This window comes from Equus caballus, chromosome 10 (genome assembly GCF_041296265.1).
Source record: "Equus caballus isolate H_3958 breed thoroughbred chromosome 10, TB-T2T, whole genome shotgun sequence".
NCBI lineage: Eukaryota > Metazoa > Chordata > Mammalia > Perissodactyla > Equidae > Equus > Equus caballus.
Window position 1 is genome coordinate 74,066,892 of NC_091693.1, and position 15,430 is coordinate 74,082,321.

The window sequence follows — 15,430 nt, forward strand, 5'->3', positions numbered from 1 at the left end:
CTAGTGGTTAAGTTCACGTGCTCTGCTTCAGAGGCCCAGGGTTTGGCTGGTTCAGGTCCTGGGTCTGGACCTAGCACTGCTCATCAAGCTATGCTGAGGTGGCATCCCACATAGCAGACACAGAAGGACCTACAACTAGAATATACAACTACGTACTGGGGTGCTTTGGGGGGAAGACAAAAAAAATAAGATTGGCATAGATATTAGCTCAGTGCCAATCTTTACAAACACACACACACAAACCAATCTAATAGTGCACCTAAAGGAACTAGAAAAAGAAGAACAAACAAAGCCCCAAATCAGTAGAAAGAAGGATATAATAAAAATCAGAGTGGAAAAAGCTGAAACAGAGACTGAAAAAATCAATGAAACAAAGAGCTGGTTCTTTGAAAAAATAAAAAATAATTGACAAACCTTTAGCTAGTCTCACCAGAAAAAAACAGAGAAGGCTCAAATAAATAAAATCAGAAATAAGAGGAGAAATTACAATGGACAGCTCAGAAATACAAAAGATTGTAAGAAAATACTACAAAAAGCTATACACCAACAAATTAGATAATCTAGAAGAAATGCATAAATTCTTGGAATCATGCAACCTTGCAAAAATGAATCAAGAAGAAATAGAGAATTTGAACAGATCAACTGCCAGTAAGATTGAAACAGTAATCAAAAACCTCCCAAAAAACAAAAGTCCAGGACCAGATGGCATCCTTGTTGATTTCTACCAATCATTCAATGAAGCTTAATCCTTATTCTTCTCAAATTCTTTCAAAAAATTGAGGAGGAGGAGAAGATTCTTAACTCATTCTATGAGGCCAACATTACCCTGATATCAAAACCAGACAAGGAAAACACAAAAAAGAAAATTATAGGCCAATATCACTGATGAACATTGATGGAAAAATCCTCAACAAAATACTAGCAAATCAAATACAACAATACATCAAAAAGCTCATACACCATGATCAAGTGGGATTTATTCTAGGGATGCAGGGATTATTGAACATCCACAAATCAATCAACGTGATACACAACATTAACAGAATGAAGAATAAAAATCACATGATCATCTCAATAAATGCAGAGAAGGCATTTGACAAGATACAATATCCCTTTATGATAAAAACTCTGAATAAAATAGGTATAGAAGAAAGTAGATCAACATAATAAAGGCCATATATGACAGATCCACAGCTGATATAATTCTCAATGGAGAAAAACTGAAAGCTATCCCTTTAAGAACAGGAACCAGACAAGGATGCCCACTTTCACCACTCTTATTTAATATAGTATTGGAAGTCCTAGCCAGAGTAATCAAGCAAGAAAAGGAAATAAAAGGCATCCAAATTAGAAAGGAAGAAGTGAAACTGTCACTATTTGCAGATGACATGATTTTATATATAGAAAACCCTAAAGAATTCACCAAAATATTTTAGAAATAATAAATGAGTATGATAAAGTTGCAGGATACAAAATCAACAAAGAAAAATCAGTTGTGTTTCTATACACTAACAACAAAGTAGCAGAAAGAGAAATTAAGAATACAATCCCACTTACAATTGCAGAAAAAGAATAAAATACCTAGGAATAAACTCAACCAAGAAAGTGAAAGATCCTTATACTGAAAACTATAAAACATTGTTGAAAGAAATTGAAGAAGACACAAAGAAGTGCAAAGTTATTCCATGGTCTTGGATTGGAAGAATTAACATACAAAAATGTCCATACTTCCTAAAGCAATCTACAGATTTGATACATTCCCTATCAAAGTTGAAATGACATTTTTCACAGAAGTAGAACAAAGACTCCTGAAATTTACATGGAACAAGAAAAGACCCTGAATAGCCAAAGCAATCCTGAGAAAAAAGAACAAAGCTGGAGGTATCACACTCTCTGGTTTCAAAATATACTACAAAGCTATAGTAACCAAAACAGCATGGTACTGGCATAAAAACAGACACACAGATAAATGGGACAGAACCAAGAGCCAAGAAATAAACCTACACATCTATGGACAGCTAAATTTTGACAAGGGAGCCAAGAACATACAATGGAGAAAGGAGAGTCTCTTCAACAAATGGTACTGGGAAAACCGGGTAGCCACATGCAAAAGAATGAAAATAGACCATTATCTTACACCATACACAAAAATTAACTCAAAATGAATTAAAGACTTGAATATGGGACCTGAAACCATGAAACCTCTAGAAGAGAATATAGGCAGTATGCTCTTTGACGTTGGTCTTAGCACCATATTTTCAAATACCATGTCTGACCAGGCAAGGGAAACAATAGAAAAAATAAACAAATTGTACTACATCAAACAAAAAAGCTTCTGTACAGCCAAAGAAATCAACAACAAAGTGAAAAGACAACCTAACAATTAGGAGAAGAAATTTGCAAACCATGTATCTGATAAGAGGTTAATATCTAAAATATATAAAGAACTGATATGTCTCATGAAGAAAACACAACGCAGTTAAAAAATGGGCAAAAGATCTGAACAAACATTTTTCCAAAGAAGATATACAGATGGCCAACAGGCACATGAAAAGATGTTCAACATCACTATTAGGGAAATGCAAATCAAAACTACAGTGAGATATCACCTCATGCCTGTCAGAACAACTATAATTAACAAGACAAGAAATGTGTTGGAGAGGATGTGAAGAAAGGGGAATTCTCATACACTGCTGGTGGAAATGCAAACTGGTGCAACCATGGAAAACAGTATGGAGATTCCTCAAAAAACTAAGAACTACCATATCATCCCACTATTCTACTGCTGGGCATTTATACAAAGAACATGAAAACACGAACGCATAAAGATATATGCACTTCTATGTTCATTATTTGCAATAGCCAAGACTTGGAAACAACCTGAGTGCCCATCAAAGGATCTATGGATGAAGATGTGGTATATATACACAATGGAATACTAAACTATAAAAAAGACGAAATCTTGCCATTTGTGATGATATGGATGGACCTTGAGGCTATTATGCTAAGTGAAATAAGTCATACAGACAAAGTCAAATACTGTATGATCTCACTCATAAACAGAAGATAAAAACAACAAAAAACAAGCTGGTAGATACAGAGATTAGATTGGTGGTTACCAGAGTGGAGTGGGAAGGAAAAAGGGTGAAAGGGGTGACCAGGGACATGTGTATGGTGATGGATGCTAGTAAGTCTTTGGGTGGTGAAAATCATGTAATCTACATAGAAACTGAAATATAATGATGTACACCTCAAATTTAGATAATGTTATAAACCAAGGTTACCACAATAAAAATAATTTTTTTAGAGAAAAAAATAGGGACCAGCCTGGTGGTGTAGTGTAGTTAAGTTCGCACACTCTGCTTTGGCAGCCCAGGGTTCACAGGTTCAGATACCAGGCATGGACCTACACAACACTCATCAAACCATGATGTGGCAGCGTCCTACATAAAAAATAGAGGAAGATTGACACTGATCTTAGCTCAGGGACAATCTTCCTCACCAAAAAACAAAAAAAATAAAAAATAAAAAATGCTTATGAAATTGAACAACAACAACAACAAAAAATTGTGGACAAAGGCTAGCATCCTGTTGTATAAATGCATGGTTGTCATAATGTTGATGTCAACAGACAGATGTGCAACTGCAGCTCTGAAATGTCCAAGAAAACATGTGAGATTAATACTCAGGCAGAGGGTCTCTGCTTGGGTTCCTGAGAAATCTGAATGCAATGTAATTACTAACAATTTCTTGGCTACTACATAACAGTACTTTTAGAATTACCACCTTTTTAAGAAAATGTACAAAATAATCATGAGGATGTGATGCTCTTGATATCTTCAGCAAAAGATAAAAATATAAAAGATCATAATCCTAAAAAAAAGATACAACAATACTTGATATTGAGAATGCAATGGATGGATTTCACAGATAATATAGCTAAAAATAAAAATAGTGAATTGGAAGATATATCAGAAGAGAATATTCAGAAGGAAGAAAAGAGGAACAAAAGAGTAATAAAGAACATAAGAAACATAGGAGTGAAAAGATAAGACACACGCTACTGGAGTCACAGATGGAAGGAAGAGAGAAAGTGGGTCAGAAACAATATGTATAGGAATAACAGCTGAGAATTTCCAAAAAGTAATGAAAGACATCAACCTACAGATTCAAAGAGCCTTTGAAACCTAAGCAGGAAAAATATAAACAAAACCATTCCTAGGTGCATTATAGTAAAACTAGTAAAAAACAAAGAAGGGACCTCAACAAAATACTCATAAGCCTAATTCAATAGCATATTAAAAGGATTATACACCAGGACCAAGTGGGATTTGTTCCTGGAAGGTAAGGATGATCCAACATACAAAAATCCATCCATGTCATACACCATGTTAACAGATCAAAGGAAAAATCCCACATGATCATCCCAACCAATGCAGAAAAAATTCGACAAAGTTAGACAAAATTCAACTCCCTTTCAAGAAAAAAACATTCAACAAACTAATAGATGAAACTGCATCAACCTAATAAAGGCCAAAAAGTACATATTTCTTCTGTTTCATACAGTGTTTGTATACCAACATTTTTGTTCACTGTTCCTTCTTGTTTCTTGATCTTCCTTTCTGAATTTCATGTTTCTTCCTGAAATTTACCCTTTTGGAATTCTTTTATTGAGAGCCATTAATGTTAAACTCTTTCCAAGTTTTGTTTCTATGAAAAAATGTCTTTACTTAACTCTCAATTGTGAATGATAATTTATATGATTCTATGTTGACAGTTACTTTGTTTCAGCCTTCAGAATATATCATTCTACTGTCTTCTCTCTTTTGTTATTGTTTATGAGAATTCTGCTGCTCTAATTGTTTCTTTGAATTTATTTTATCTTTTATTCTCTGCCTCCTTTAAAACCTTCTTTTTACCTTTAAGATTCTGAGTTTTACTAGAATGTGTCCAGGCAGAATGTTTTTTTCATTCTTCTGGCTTAAGTTTCACTGAACTTCATGACTTTCCAAATTTATGTTTTTCTTTGTCTTGAAAAACTTCCTAATCCTGGAAAATAAATATGGTCTCTTTAAATATTTTGTATTCTCCATTTCTCAATTCTCTCCTTTTGAAAACTCTAATTAAATTTTTTATTAGACCATCTCATTATATCCTTCAGGTTTCTAAATCTCCTTTTCTGGGCGATTTCTTCTTGACTACATTCCAGTTCATTAAGTCTCTCTTTGTTTGTATCTAACATGCTATTTAATTGTTCTATTTTTAAGTTATATTTTTCATTTATAAAAATTCTATTTGATTTCCCCCCCAAAGTTCTGGGTTCACTTTTTAGAATAAATTTTTAATTGAATTATACATACATATAGAAAAATACACAAATTATAAGGACACAGCTTGATGAATTTTCACAAAGTGAACACGTTTGTGTAAACATCACCAAGATCAAAAAACAGAACATCTCCTAAAACCCAGAAGCTCCTTTGTGCCTCTTCTAGTCACTATCTTAGAGATGAGTGTTGCAAGGTTTTAAACTTTATATACATTTAAATCATACAGTAATTTCTATTTTAGTATATAATTCCATTATCTGAAACATTTATGGGCTAACTCTGCTATTTATTGGTTCTGCTGACTTTATTTTTTCCTCATGTTTAAAAATTTTGGATTTTGAGCTCATGTTCAGAGGGACAAATCCATGGGAATTCTGTGAGGACTCAATTCAAAATGCTTCCCTCCAGAGAAGATTTATTTTCTTTCATCTAGGATTCCAGGGAGCCACTAAGCCAGAACTCTAAGTCAACTTCTGGTGATAGGATTTCTTGATCCATACATGTAGCATAAATTCAAACCTCACTCTACATGAATGTAGGGTTATGGTTGCAAATTCTTAAGGGGACATTTTTTTATCCCCCTGCCTGGAGCTGAGTGCTTGAAAACCAATTTCCTTTCACTACAGGGCAGATATTCCTCCCATTTCTTCCTTTAATTTAATATATGATCTTTTGGGGATCCTGGCTTTAGGTAAAGGTCTTTGTTCCAACTCCCCACCTTATACGGACCCAGGCCTTTTCAACTGCCCTCCATTTGTCTGTTTAAATTGAAGGTAATCATTTAGCACAACCACATGATCTAAATTAGCATCACCAATAATGGTACACACTGTTATGAACTTCCAAATGTGATGGAGAAATACTCATCACCCTTGTAGCATTTTTGCCAAAAATGTTTAACCTGAGTCTAATTATGAGAAAAGAATCAAATAACCTGGATTGTGGCACATTCCATAAGACATTGACAAACATCAATGCTATAAGAATTCAGAAATTCTCTGAAAAGACAATGCTGCTTTTTTTTTTAAAGAAGTTAAGTCAGGAGTCTTACACGTCTTTTCTTGAGTGAAACAAATACCTGAATCAATAATGATATTGCATAAAAGGTGACTTTGGAGGCTCCAATTTAATTTCTTTTAAGCTCAAGTATCTGACATCTGTTTTACAGCCGTTTGGGCCTAATCAAATGCAACAAGGGAAATGGAAATGAACTACCTAAGACAAATGTGAAAGAACCAGGGAAGGTAAAATCTTCAAGATTTGACATCTAATTTGTTTAGGAGCTGGTGTGGAAGGTAGAATAATGGCCCCAAAGATGTCTACGACATAATCCCTGGAACCTATGAATATGTTAGATTACATAGCAAAGAGGAATTAAGGTTGCAGATAGAGCTAAGATGGCTAATCAGCTGGCCTTAGAATACGGAGATTTTCCTGGATTATCTTGGTAGGCCCAGCGTAATCGTAGGGGTTCTTAAAAGTGGAAGAGGGAGGCAGAAGAGAACCAAAGACAATGTATGAGCAACTCAGCCTGGCATTGGTGGTTTTGAAGAGAGAATAATGGGACCAAGGGATGTAATAACCTGTAGAAGCTGGAAAAAGCAAAGAAAGACATTCTCCCATAGAGCCTCCAGAAAGGAACACAGACCTGGCAACACCTCAATTTTAGCCCAGTGAGACCCCCTTTGGATTTCTGACCTCCAGAACTGTCAGATAATTGTGTTGTTATAAACTAACAAGTTTGTGGTAATTGGTGACAGAAGCAACAGGAAACGAATATGAAAGTGAATTGTGGGCAAGAAATTACCAGAAAGGATTCTTGGAATGAAGGTGAAACTTATGGAATGGAGAAGCCCAATGAGGAAGCAGATTTAGGAAGGAGGAGTTGTTTAATTTCGACCACAAAACTGCGGTAGGAGGAGGGCTGGTGAGCAGTTCAGAGTCAGGCTTTGGAGTCAAAGAGGCCTGGCTCTTATTGTAGCACTGCCTCTTATAAGCTGTTCCAACTTGGGTAAGATATTAAACTTCTCTGTGCCTCAAGCTCTTTGTCTGAAGTAGGGATAGCAACAGCACCTATTTCATAGAGTACTATATAGGGGAATAAATGGGATAATCTATGCAAGGTCCTTGTGTGTGGTTGGCATGTGCTCAAACGTTGGTTGACGATGATGATACATTCAGAAGACACACCTCCTGTGCAGTTTTTTTAGTCATCGTGGACTGTTAAACAACTTTAAGCACTTGTTTTACGACTAAATGATCAGTATAGGAATAAAAAATGTAAATTAAATTACCTTGCTTCCTTCTTTAGAAGGATGCCAGCTGTACTATTTCTGTTTAAATTATTATTCTCCAGATTGGTGTATACATATGTATTCTCAAACTTAAAGTTAGATGCAACTGCATTCATTTTTTCAGTTGATATTTTGTTGCTGTTTTAAGCTAAACCTTGGATTTGCCCTTACAAAACCTACACAGCTGGCCTGAAGCCTCATGAGACTGCTATGCTCCAGGAGCACCGAGGCTGGGAAGACCTGTGTCCAGTCCTGTGGCCTGGACCCACAGAAGAGCAGAAAGAGTAGTCACAGGAGAGATTAACAAGAGATCTAAGAGATGGAGGAAAATGGAACCTGCCTAAGTAGGATTTATCATCACCTTATCCCCCTTCCATTAAGAGCTCCACACCCTGATAGGGTGACCTATGCTTTAAAGACCACATTTTCTCCTTGGAAATGGAGTTCTTCCTTCCTGGGGCTAAGGACAGATATGTGCACATCTCTGGAGGGTAGTATCACCTAGCTGCTCACTAAACACAAAGTTTAATAAGAGAAGTAGCCTGTTTTAAAAGAGCTCAAAGTCTGGTGGGAGACCAGTCCCCAAACACAAGCAGTGGCACAAAGGAAGGGTGAGACCAAGTACTTCACATGAATTGTGGACACTCACAGAATATATGTGGCAGCATGACAAAGGACAATACTCCAGAGAGAAGTATAAACAAAAGTCAACAGGAGGTCTGCATTCCAACTCTGACTCTCCACTGCCTTGTTGTTTATTAAACTTTACTCCATTTTCCAAAAAGTATACGGAATATTAAGTGACAATCAATTAGAACCCAAGACTGTAAAAGAATGCTGCTGTTCAACTCTGGGGAGAGAACTCTTACTGACAGATCCCTGGACCATTTCCAGCTTGGGGTTACTATGAATAAAACTGCTATGAACATTCATCTACAAGACTCTTTCTAGGTGTAGGTTTATATTTATCTCAAACATCTACTGTGAAATTTCTGGGTTACAGGGTAGGTATCTGTTTAACTTAAAATTTCTGTTATGAGGGAGTCAATAGAGACTGTGAAGTGGGAGCGTCTTTAAGTGAAAACAAGTTGGCTAAAATGGAAGGATTTTTCTTTTTGTGATCACACCAAAGTTTTGCCAGGGACGGCAGTTTTATTCAAACATTTTAGAAACACTGTATCATAATTTGAGTCCTCAAACTGGAATGTCCTCTAAATCAAGGAGGATGTCTTCATTGACATACTAGAGTGCTATTCATTTATAAAGTGTTCGCTCAACTGGACCCACACGCCGCCACTGTGTGCCGTTACTAACGTCTCACACCTCTTTCTAACTGAATCTGCATTTCTACACAGAACGATTCTGCTTTGTTGGGGAAGTTGGCATAAAAATCAGCTCAAACTTTGGCCAAATCCCTGGGATGGACCCTATCGAAAGCTCTTTATTCACTCTCCCATCAAGTTTGTTAACCAGATCAAAAATAACCATATCTTTCATTTTGAAGGAGAAATCTCTTCACTAATAACCTTAGAAATTTCTAGGATTTTACCCATTCTGCTGTATCTCTCAGACATATGCTTGCAAAGCTAAGCTGTCTGTGATGCATGATTTTCAAAGTGGTCTTTCTGTTAACTGAATTAGGTGCCTCATTAAAGACTCTTGAAAGAGCAATGCCAAGTTAGCTGGACTGGAAACAGATACCGGTAATCCAAATATTTAACCAACTTCCTGGAGACCTTGAGGCTATAGCCTATTTGGGTTGGAACAGGACCCAGGGTGCCATCCCCAGGGCATCTCTGGGCCCAGGCTGGCAAACCATCAAAGCTGAAATGTCAAGGCCTCTGCATAAGCAACCTTTTAACAATGCTGTATTGTATTTGTTTCAGTAAGGTTTCAATCTTCAATTAGAAGGTGCAAAATGAAAAAGATTTGACTTGCCAGCCCAATCTTTCAGCATTATGGAAAACTGAAATCGGATTTTGTCTGTTGGAAAAGTAGAAAGAAGACTCTTGATTTAAATGGGGATTTTAGAAATTCTAAAGGTGGACAGAACTCTATTAGCTGAAATGGATACAGGCATGCTTTGCATTTACAGCACCTGCCAAAGGAAAATCTCAGTGCCCTTCATGAGAAGACCCGGAGAAAAAGCTTTTCAGTAACTCGAAAGACATTCTAAATCAGACTTAAAGCAGAAGTCTCCATGTTGTAGTCAAAGATTCTCTTGTGTATTTATAGAAAGCTTTTACCTAAGTATCAAGTCAGCATATTCTCATCACTGAGAATTCAGGAGAGTCTGAAATTTAAAATACATTCTTATATTAACGTGAGGCACTTGGAAGACATAAATCTTTTTTATAAAAAATTTATTTCTCTGTAAATACAAATTCCAACATCAACAAACAATAGTCCAGTGGAAAAATACTTAGCCATTAACATTGAAAACTTTTTATTTAATAAATAGAACTTTGGCATTCAAAATTCTAGCTGTAAATCCTATTAAAAAACAAAACCAAAAAACCAACCCCTTTACAAAAAAAGAGGCAAGAATGATAGATCAGAAGGCATAAGCCAACCAGTGGCTTCACATTCTTTTCACAATAACGGTATTTCAATTGAGTCATGACCGCTGTATTTACACATGAGGTATTCTGGGTGGTTCAAAAACTGAACCTAGTTTACAAAACCACCAGTCGTGGTGACTGATTATACTCTCTGCTGTGCTTTTAATGTAACCACCTAGCACCTGACTACTTCTTGTCATCACACCAATGTGATGCCGGATTTTATATTTACGTATTTAAATAACTATTTATACACATATGTACACACATACACACAAACGACAACATTCCAGAGGAGTGCCCCGCTCACTCTCTGGGCAAGAGGCTGGGCTCCAAGGACATATGATAGCTCCTCTCATGTTTACTAGGGTCTCTACCTAGTAATAAAGAACTGCTCCTTGCTTAAAAAAAACAATACTTAATCAAGTCTATATACAGAAGAACAAGGTGCAATAATCATCATCAACATTCTTACAGCTCCTGTAAAATAGAAATGAACGCTTACTGCAGGCAAAAAGGCACAGAAGGTTCTCTCTGTGTGCAGCTGAAACAGTGTTGTTAATGACTTATTGATTTGAAACTACATTCTTAATATACTCAATACTTCTTTTAAATAAGAAAAAATCCAAAAATCCAAAATCTTTCCCCCCTCATGATTAAATGCATAACACTGTCATATAGCAATATACCACCATGGCATTCTCGGGTGAAGCTGGAAATTATATTCTTTATACCAAATAGGAAATAGCTTTTCTTGTTTTGTGAACACTGAAAAGAACTGTCAAAAATGGAAATGAAATGAATTAACTTTGTCTCTAAGAGCTATAGCTACTGGCAGTTTCAAATGACACAGTCTGAGTGAGCATGGTTATGAGAATTGCTTATTACTGTAATTACATATCTACAATGATAGAAGTCTACATAAGAGAATGCTGATAATCCAAACTAAAGATACGCTTGAGCTGAACTATGCTATATAAAAATACAGTCCAAGTTCTCAGCTGCTATGATATTCAATGAACTATTACTGGCATTGAAAGAACATTTTCACAATAAAGAAGTTCCTTTAAAAATATCCTTTAACAGATTCCTATTGGTAAGTCTTGAACTATGACAAAATTAACTTATAAGCTCATCACCAAGTCAGAAATGTACAATATCTATATTAGCAACACTTTCCAGCCCTCGAGATTGTCTCTAACAAGCTACTGAAAGAAGTCTAATAAATTGTCATGACCAAAATAAACTTCACTAAAATAAAATACTGTTAACATTAAATGTTGAATCCTATTTCAAACAGAAAAAGGGGCCACACTTATTTTAAAAAATGAAAAACAAAATTCAGGCATGACTTACCCAGTCAATACTTAAGCTTTTGAAAATTAGAGGCCACTGAAAATTTACTAACAGTTTAATAAAAGTCATCATTGTTTTCTAACATCACATGAAAAGACCACTACTATTGTGCCTCTGATTCAGTTACTTTTATCTGCACAGGTGATTTGGGTCTTTCATTGAGACAACTGTTACTTTATCCCTGCTTGAATGTGACTGAGGCCAAATAAGCTCAACTTCAAAACCCAGAAGACCACTAATCAACGCTAATGCTGCATGAGGTACTTCCTAAGAAGACAAGGATTTTATTCACAAAAGCATCATCAAAGAGTTTTCATCTCTAAGGAAATTTTCAAATAGATTTATTTTAAAATTTCGGTTAATTTTCATCTTGGACATATATCACTGTAATAACTTTCAAGAACAAACTAGTTCAAACTAGGACAACACACTACAGTGTCTATATTTGCCCATCTTATTTGGCCTAACAGTAAAATCTTTGTTTTCAATGAGATACCAACATTATTATGTCCTAACACAAGACGTTGTCTTGGGAGGGGCCATTTTCTGAAAAATCAAAATTCAATATTGACAAATTAGAATACTACTAGTTTCATTTCCCCTAGAAATGGACAACGCTCCAAGGCTAGGTCCTTTCACAAACTCCAGACTCCAGAGATCACATTTTGTAATCCACGGTTATACTTAAACTATCACACCTTAATTCTCTTTTTTATGGGGAGTATACATTGCAGCAACTGAAATACATCAGCAGTAGTTTGTTAATTTCCTAAGTTAAAAAATTTTTACCTCAAGATACTTGAATTAGGTCAAATTCTGTAAGTTTTTGAAAACTAACATTAAAAAATCAAATTTTATCCCAACTAACTCAGAAAACAAAACTGTACTTACAGTTGATTAAAACAAATGACCAAAAGTTTCTTTAAAGCAACAATAATAACCATAAAACCCCAAAACATATACTAACAACCTAGGAGATATTTAAGTAAGAACGTAGTGATCCAAATCAGTGATTATTTGCCCATTAGTACCATCATTTTAGGGTGCCTTTATTTCCAAAATTGGGGAGGTTGGCATTTGGGGAGGAGAGTCTATTCAAAGAGAATGTAAAAATGTGCGTTGCCCTTATGGCTTATCTCTTTTAGATGCTATTATCTACTTCACTGTAAAGGGCCATTTTTACAGATAATTAATTTTTACAAGGCAGAATTCTTTGCATCAGATTTTTGGTACAAATTTACTGCTCCTTGATTGTCTTCAAACCATCGACATTAAAAAACAAATGAACTCATTAGAAAGCCAAATTCCTACCAGGGATCAAGTCCCTCCTGATGAGGTGAGGGCCCTTGAGATGCGGAATCACTACAATGCACTGATTTCTTAGTGCCCAGATCCTCAGAAGTAGGAGGAGCAGGGAGGACTCAGGCACTGAGCAGAAGCAAAGTTTCATGTCCTTACGATGTATTCTAACCGACTGCTGAAAGAGAACTACGGAATAACTTAGCGAGCGCTGTACACAAGCCCAGTTCTGAAGTGAATGTCTTCCTGGGTAGGTTCCTTGAAGGCCTTATCCCACATGTTTTCACTGTGGAAAATCTTTAAGAAAAATCTTTTCTAAGAGCAGCCTTTATACCAGTATATAAGCCTGGCAAGAAAACAGACATGTGATCTTCTCTTGCCCAAAACAATAATATCCTGCTTGATTCACACTCCCTATTCCTTCTACCTCTTATTCAATCTTGACCTAAATGAGACTTGGTTGCATCAAGAAAACAAACCAATCTGTAAAGGACAATGATTACCATAACTAAGTACACTCAAAAGAATGTAATGAATGCTCCTGAGGCAATAAAAATATAAAGTCCTTCCAAAATACCAACTAAAACAAGGAAATACTCATTTGAAGTTGAAACGATTGTACGTCTACTTAAGAATCAGTTGCATTTCGTAGTGATACTCTGTACTCCAGGAGAACTACCCTGGCCAAGCTTGTATTCTATAAAAAACCCTGTTTGTAGTGTATTTCACCTAATAAAAGGAATCAAAATATCACCTGGCTTAGATTTTGTTTTATGCTAGTGATAATTCAGATATAAAGAATACAGATTTAAGAATACTTTTCTTAAAGTAGTTTCAACTTTAAAACAAACACAAAACTGTTAACATGTAAACGTTTGAGATCTGGATAAATAAGGTATTGTTCCAGAGTCACTTTGTCAATTTTTCTTTTACAACAATGACTGGAGACCTTAGAAGGTTTGCATGAATTACACATGGCTTTGTTTACATTGATATATATAAGCAAAAAGTTGTAAATAGTCAGGGACACGTTAAAATTAGTTCAAATTGTGTTAAATTGTTTTATAATATATAAAAGACATCATCACATCCAAACTCCACACCTCTAAGGCAATTCACAATCACTCTGGAGAAACAGCTGCCCTATCCACAGTCCTAAAATCAGCCCAATCCCACACCTCATCATCTCAGCACAGTGGTTCTTCAAAACACAAATGGTCTTGCCTGCTGTACCTCTATTAGCACACCTGCCTGCTGTTGGAACTCTTGTTCGGCCAGCCCTTGAAAACCCCAAGTACAACACAAGCTTCTACATGAAAGCAAAGAAATACAAGAATAAACAGCGTGTGCCTTTCTCAGAAGCTGTGCTTTGATCCTAGAAATCCTTATAATTTTGTGAATAAACACACGCACACACACACAAACTACAGGATAAAAAGAAATCTTACCCCTTTATCTGAAGGGGATTCTTCACAGCTTGGTCCTACAGTCAGTAGTTTGAGAATACAGAATTTTTTTTTTCTTATACACTCTATCACGTTTCAAATGGTAATTCAATTTTTTGGCCTAATTAGACAAGCCCCTTTGAAATATCCTATTCCCCTTCTCCCCTAACAAAACAAATGTACAGAAAAAAAAATCCCATGTGCAAGTCATACGTCACTAGCAACTTTCCATCGTGGCTCCTAAAAAGAAACAGGAAGAACTATAACACAGCAGCATTTAGCAACGGGTCATTATTGCTGCGGGATCAACACTCCATCATTGGGTAACGCAGCTGTCTCCCATGTCCTGAGCATAGCGGTCTGATATTGTAGTCCTTAATTCATCAATGTCCCTCCGTAACTGGCATACATCTGATAGTTTTTTAGTGAGTGTTTCTGGGCTGTGGTCATTCTCAGTCTCTTCAACTGAACAGTTCATTGCTGTGGAAATAAAATATGGAGAGAATGTCTCACCTTTTTTGAACAAAGGCATTTTAGGATTTTCGACTTAATTATCAGTGGAAATACAACTCTGTACACTGAATACCAGTCAGGGTCAGGTTTAAAGCATGAATCATACAATATTAAATAGATTTTATCTACCTGGTCCTCTTAAAATTTTGCTAAGGCTTCTGAGGGACATCAATATTTAACTGGCAGAGAATTTCACAGAAGATTGAGACTGAGCAGTCACAAAGGTAGAAGCAGAACCTACAGAGTGTCAGCATGGAAACCATGGTAGCAGAGAGTTTTAAGAAGGGTAGGGTGACCCGTATCAACAGAAAATTGATGAAGTGATGAGATAAGGATTCAAAGAACCACTGGTTTTTGACAAATTAGCTGGCTGGTCAAGTTTTCACAATGTCCAACTATAAGGTAAGCATTCTGGGGTTAGACTTTAAAGACTGGAAGGAGCATACGTTGGGAGGTGAATGTGGAAAGGGTCGTGAATCTTCCTTTTATTCATATTCAAATAGCTCTCTTCTCCTCTTACTGAAAAAGTTAACAAATACTATATAGGATAGGGCAAATGCAGAAGGTTACAAAATAACTGAACGGGTGACCAGCTCTAAAATGGCGGAGAAAATGAGTTGTTGTGTGTGAGC

The 15,430-nt window shown here is 36.1% G+C and overlaps 1 protein-coding gene across 14 annotated transcripts in view; it reads right to left on the reverse strand.

The window, feature by feature from the left end:
• Positions 1 to 9,970: 9,970 nt before the first annotated feature.
• CEP85L (centrosomal protein 85 like) overlaps positions 9,971 to 15,430 on the reverse strand; it is a 201,164-nt gene continuing 195,704 nt past the window's right edge. For all 14 annotated transcript variants that reach the window (XM_001502878.7, XM_005596902.4, XM_023650979.2 and 11 more), the window contains one exon: positions 9,971 to 14,765. In XM_001502878.7, coding sequence (XP_001502928.3) covers positions 14,602 to 14,765 — 164 coding nt within the window. In that variant the 3' untranslated portion in view covers positions 9,971 to 14,601. The remainder of the gene's footprint in view (positions 14,766 to 15,430) is intronic.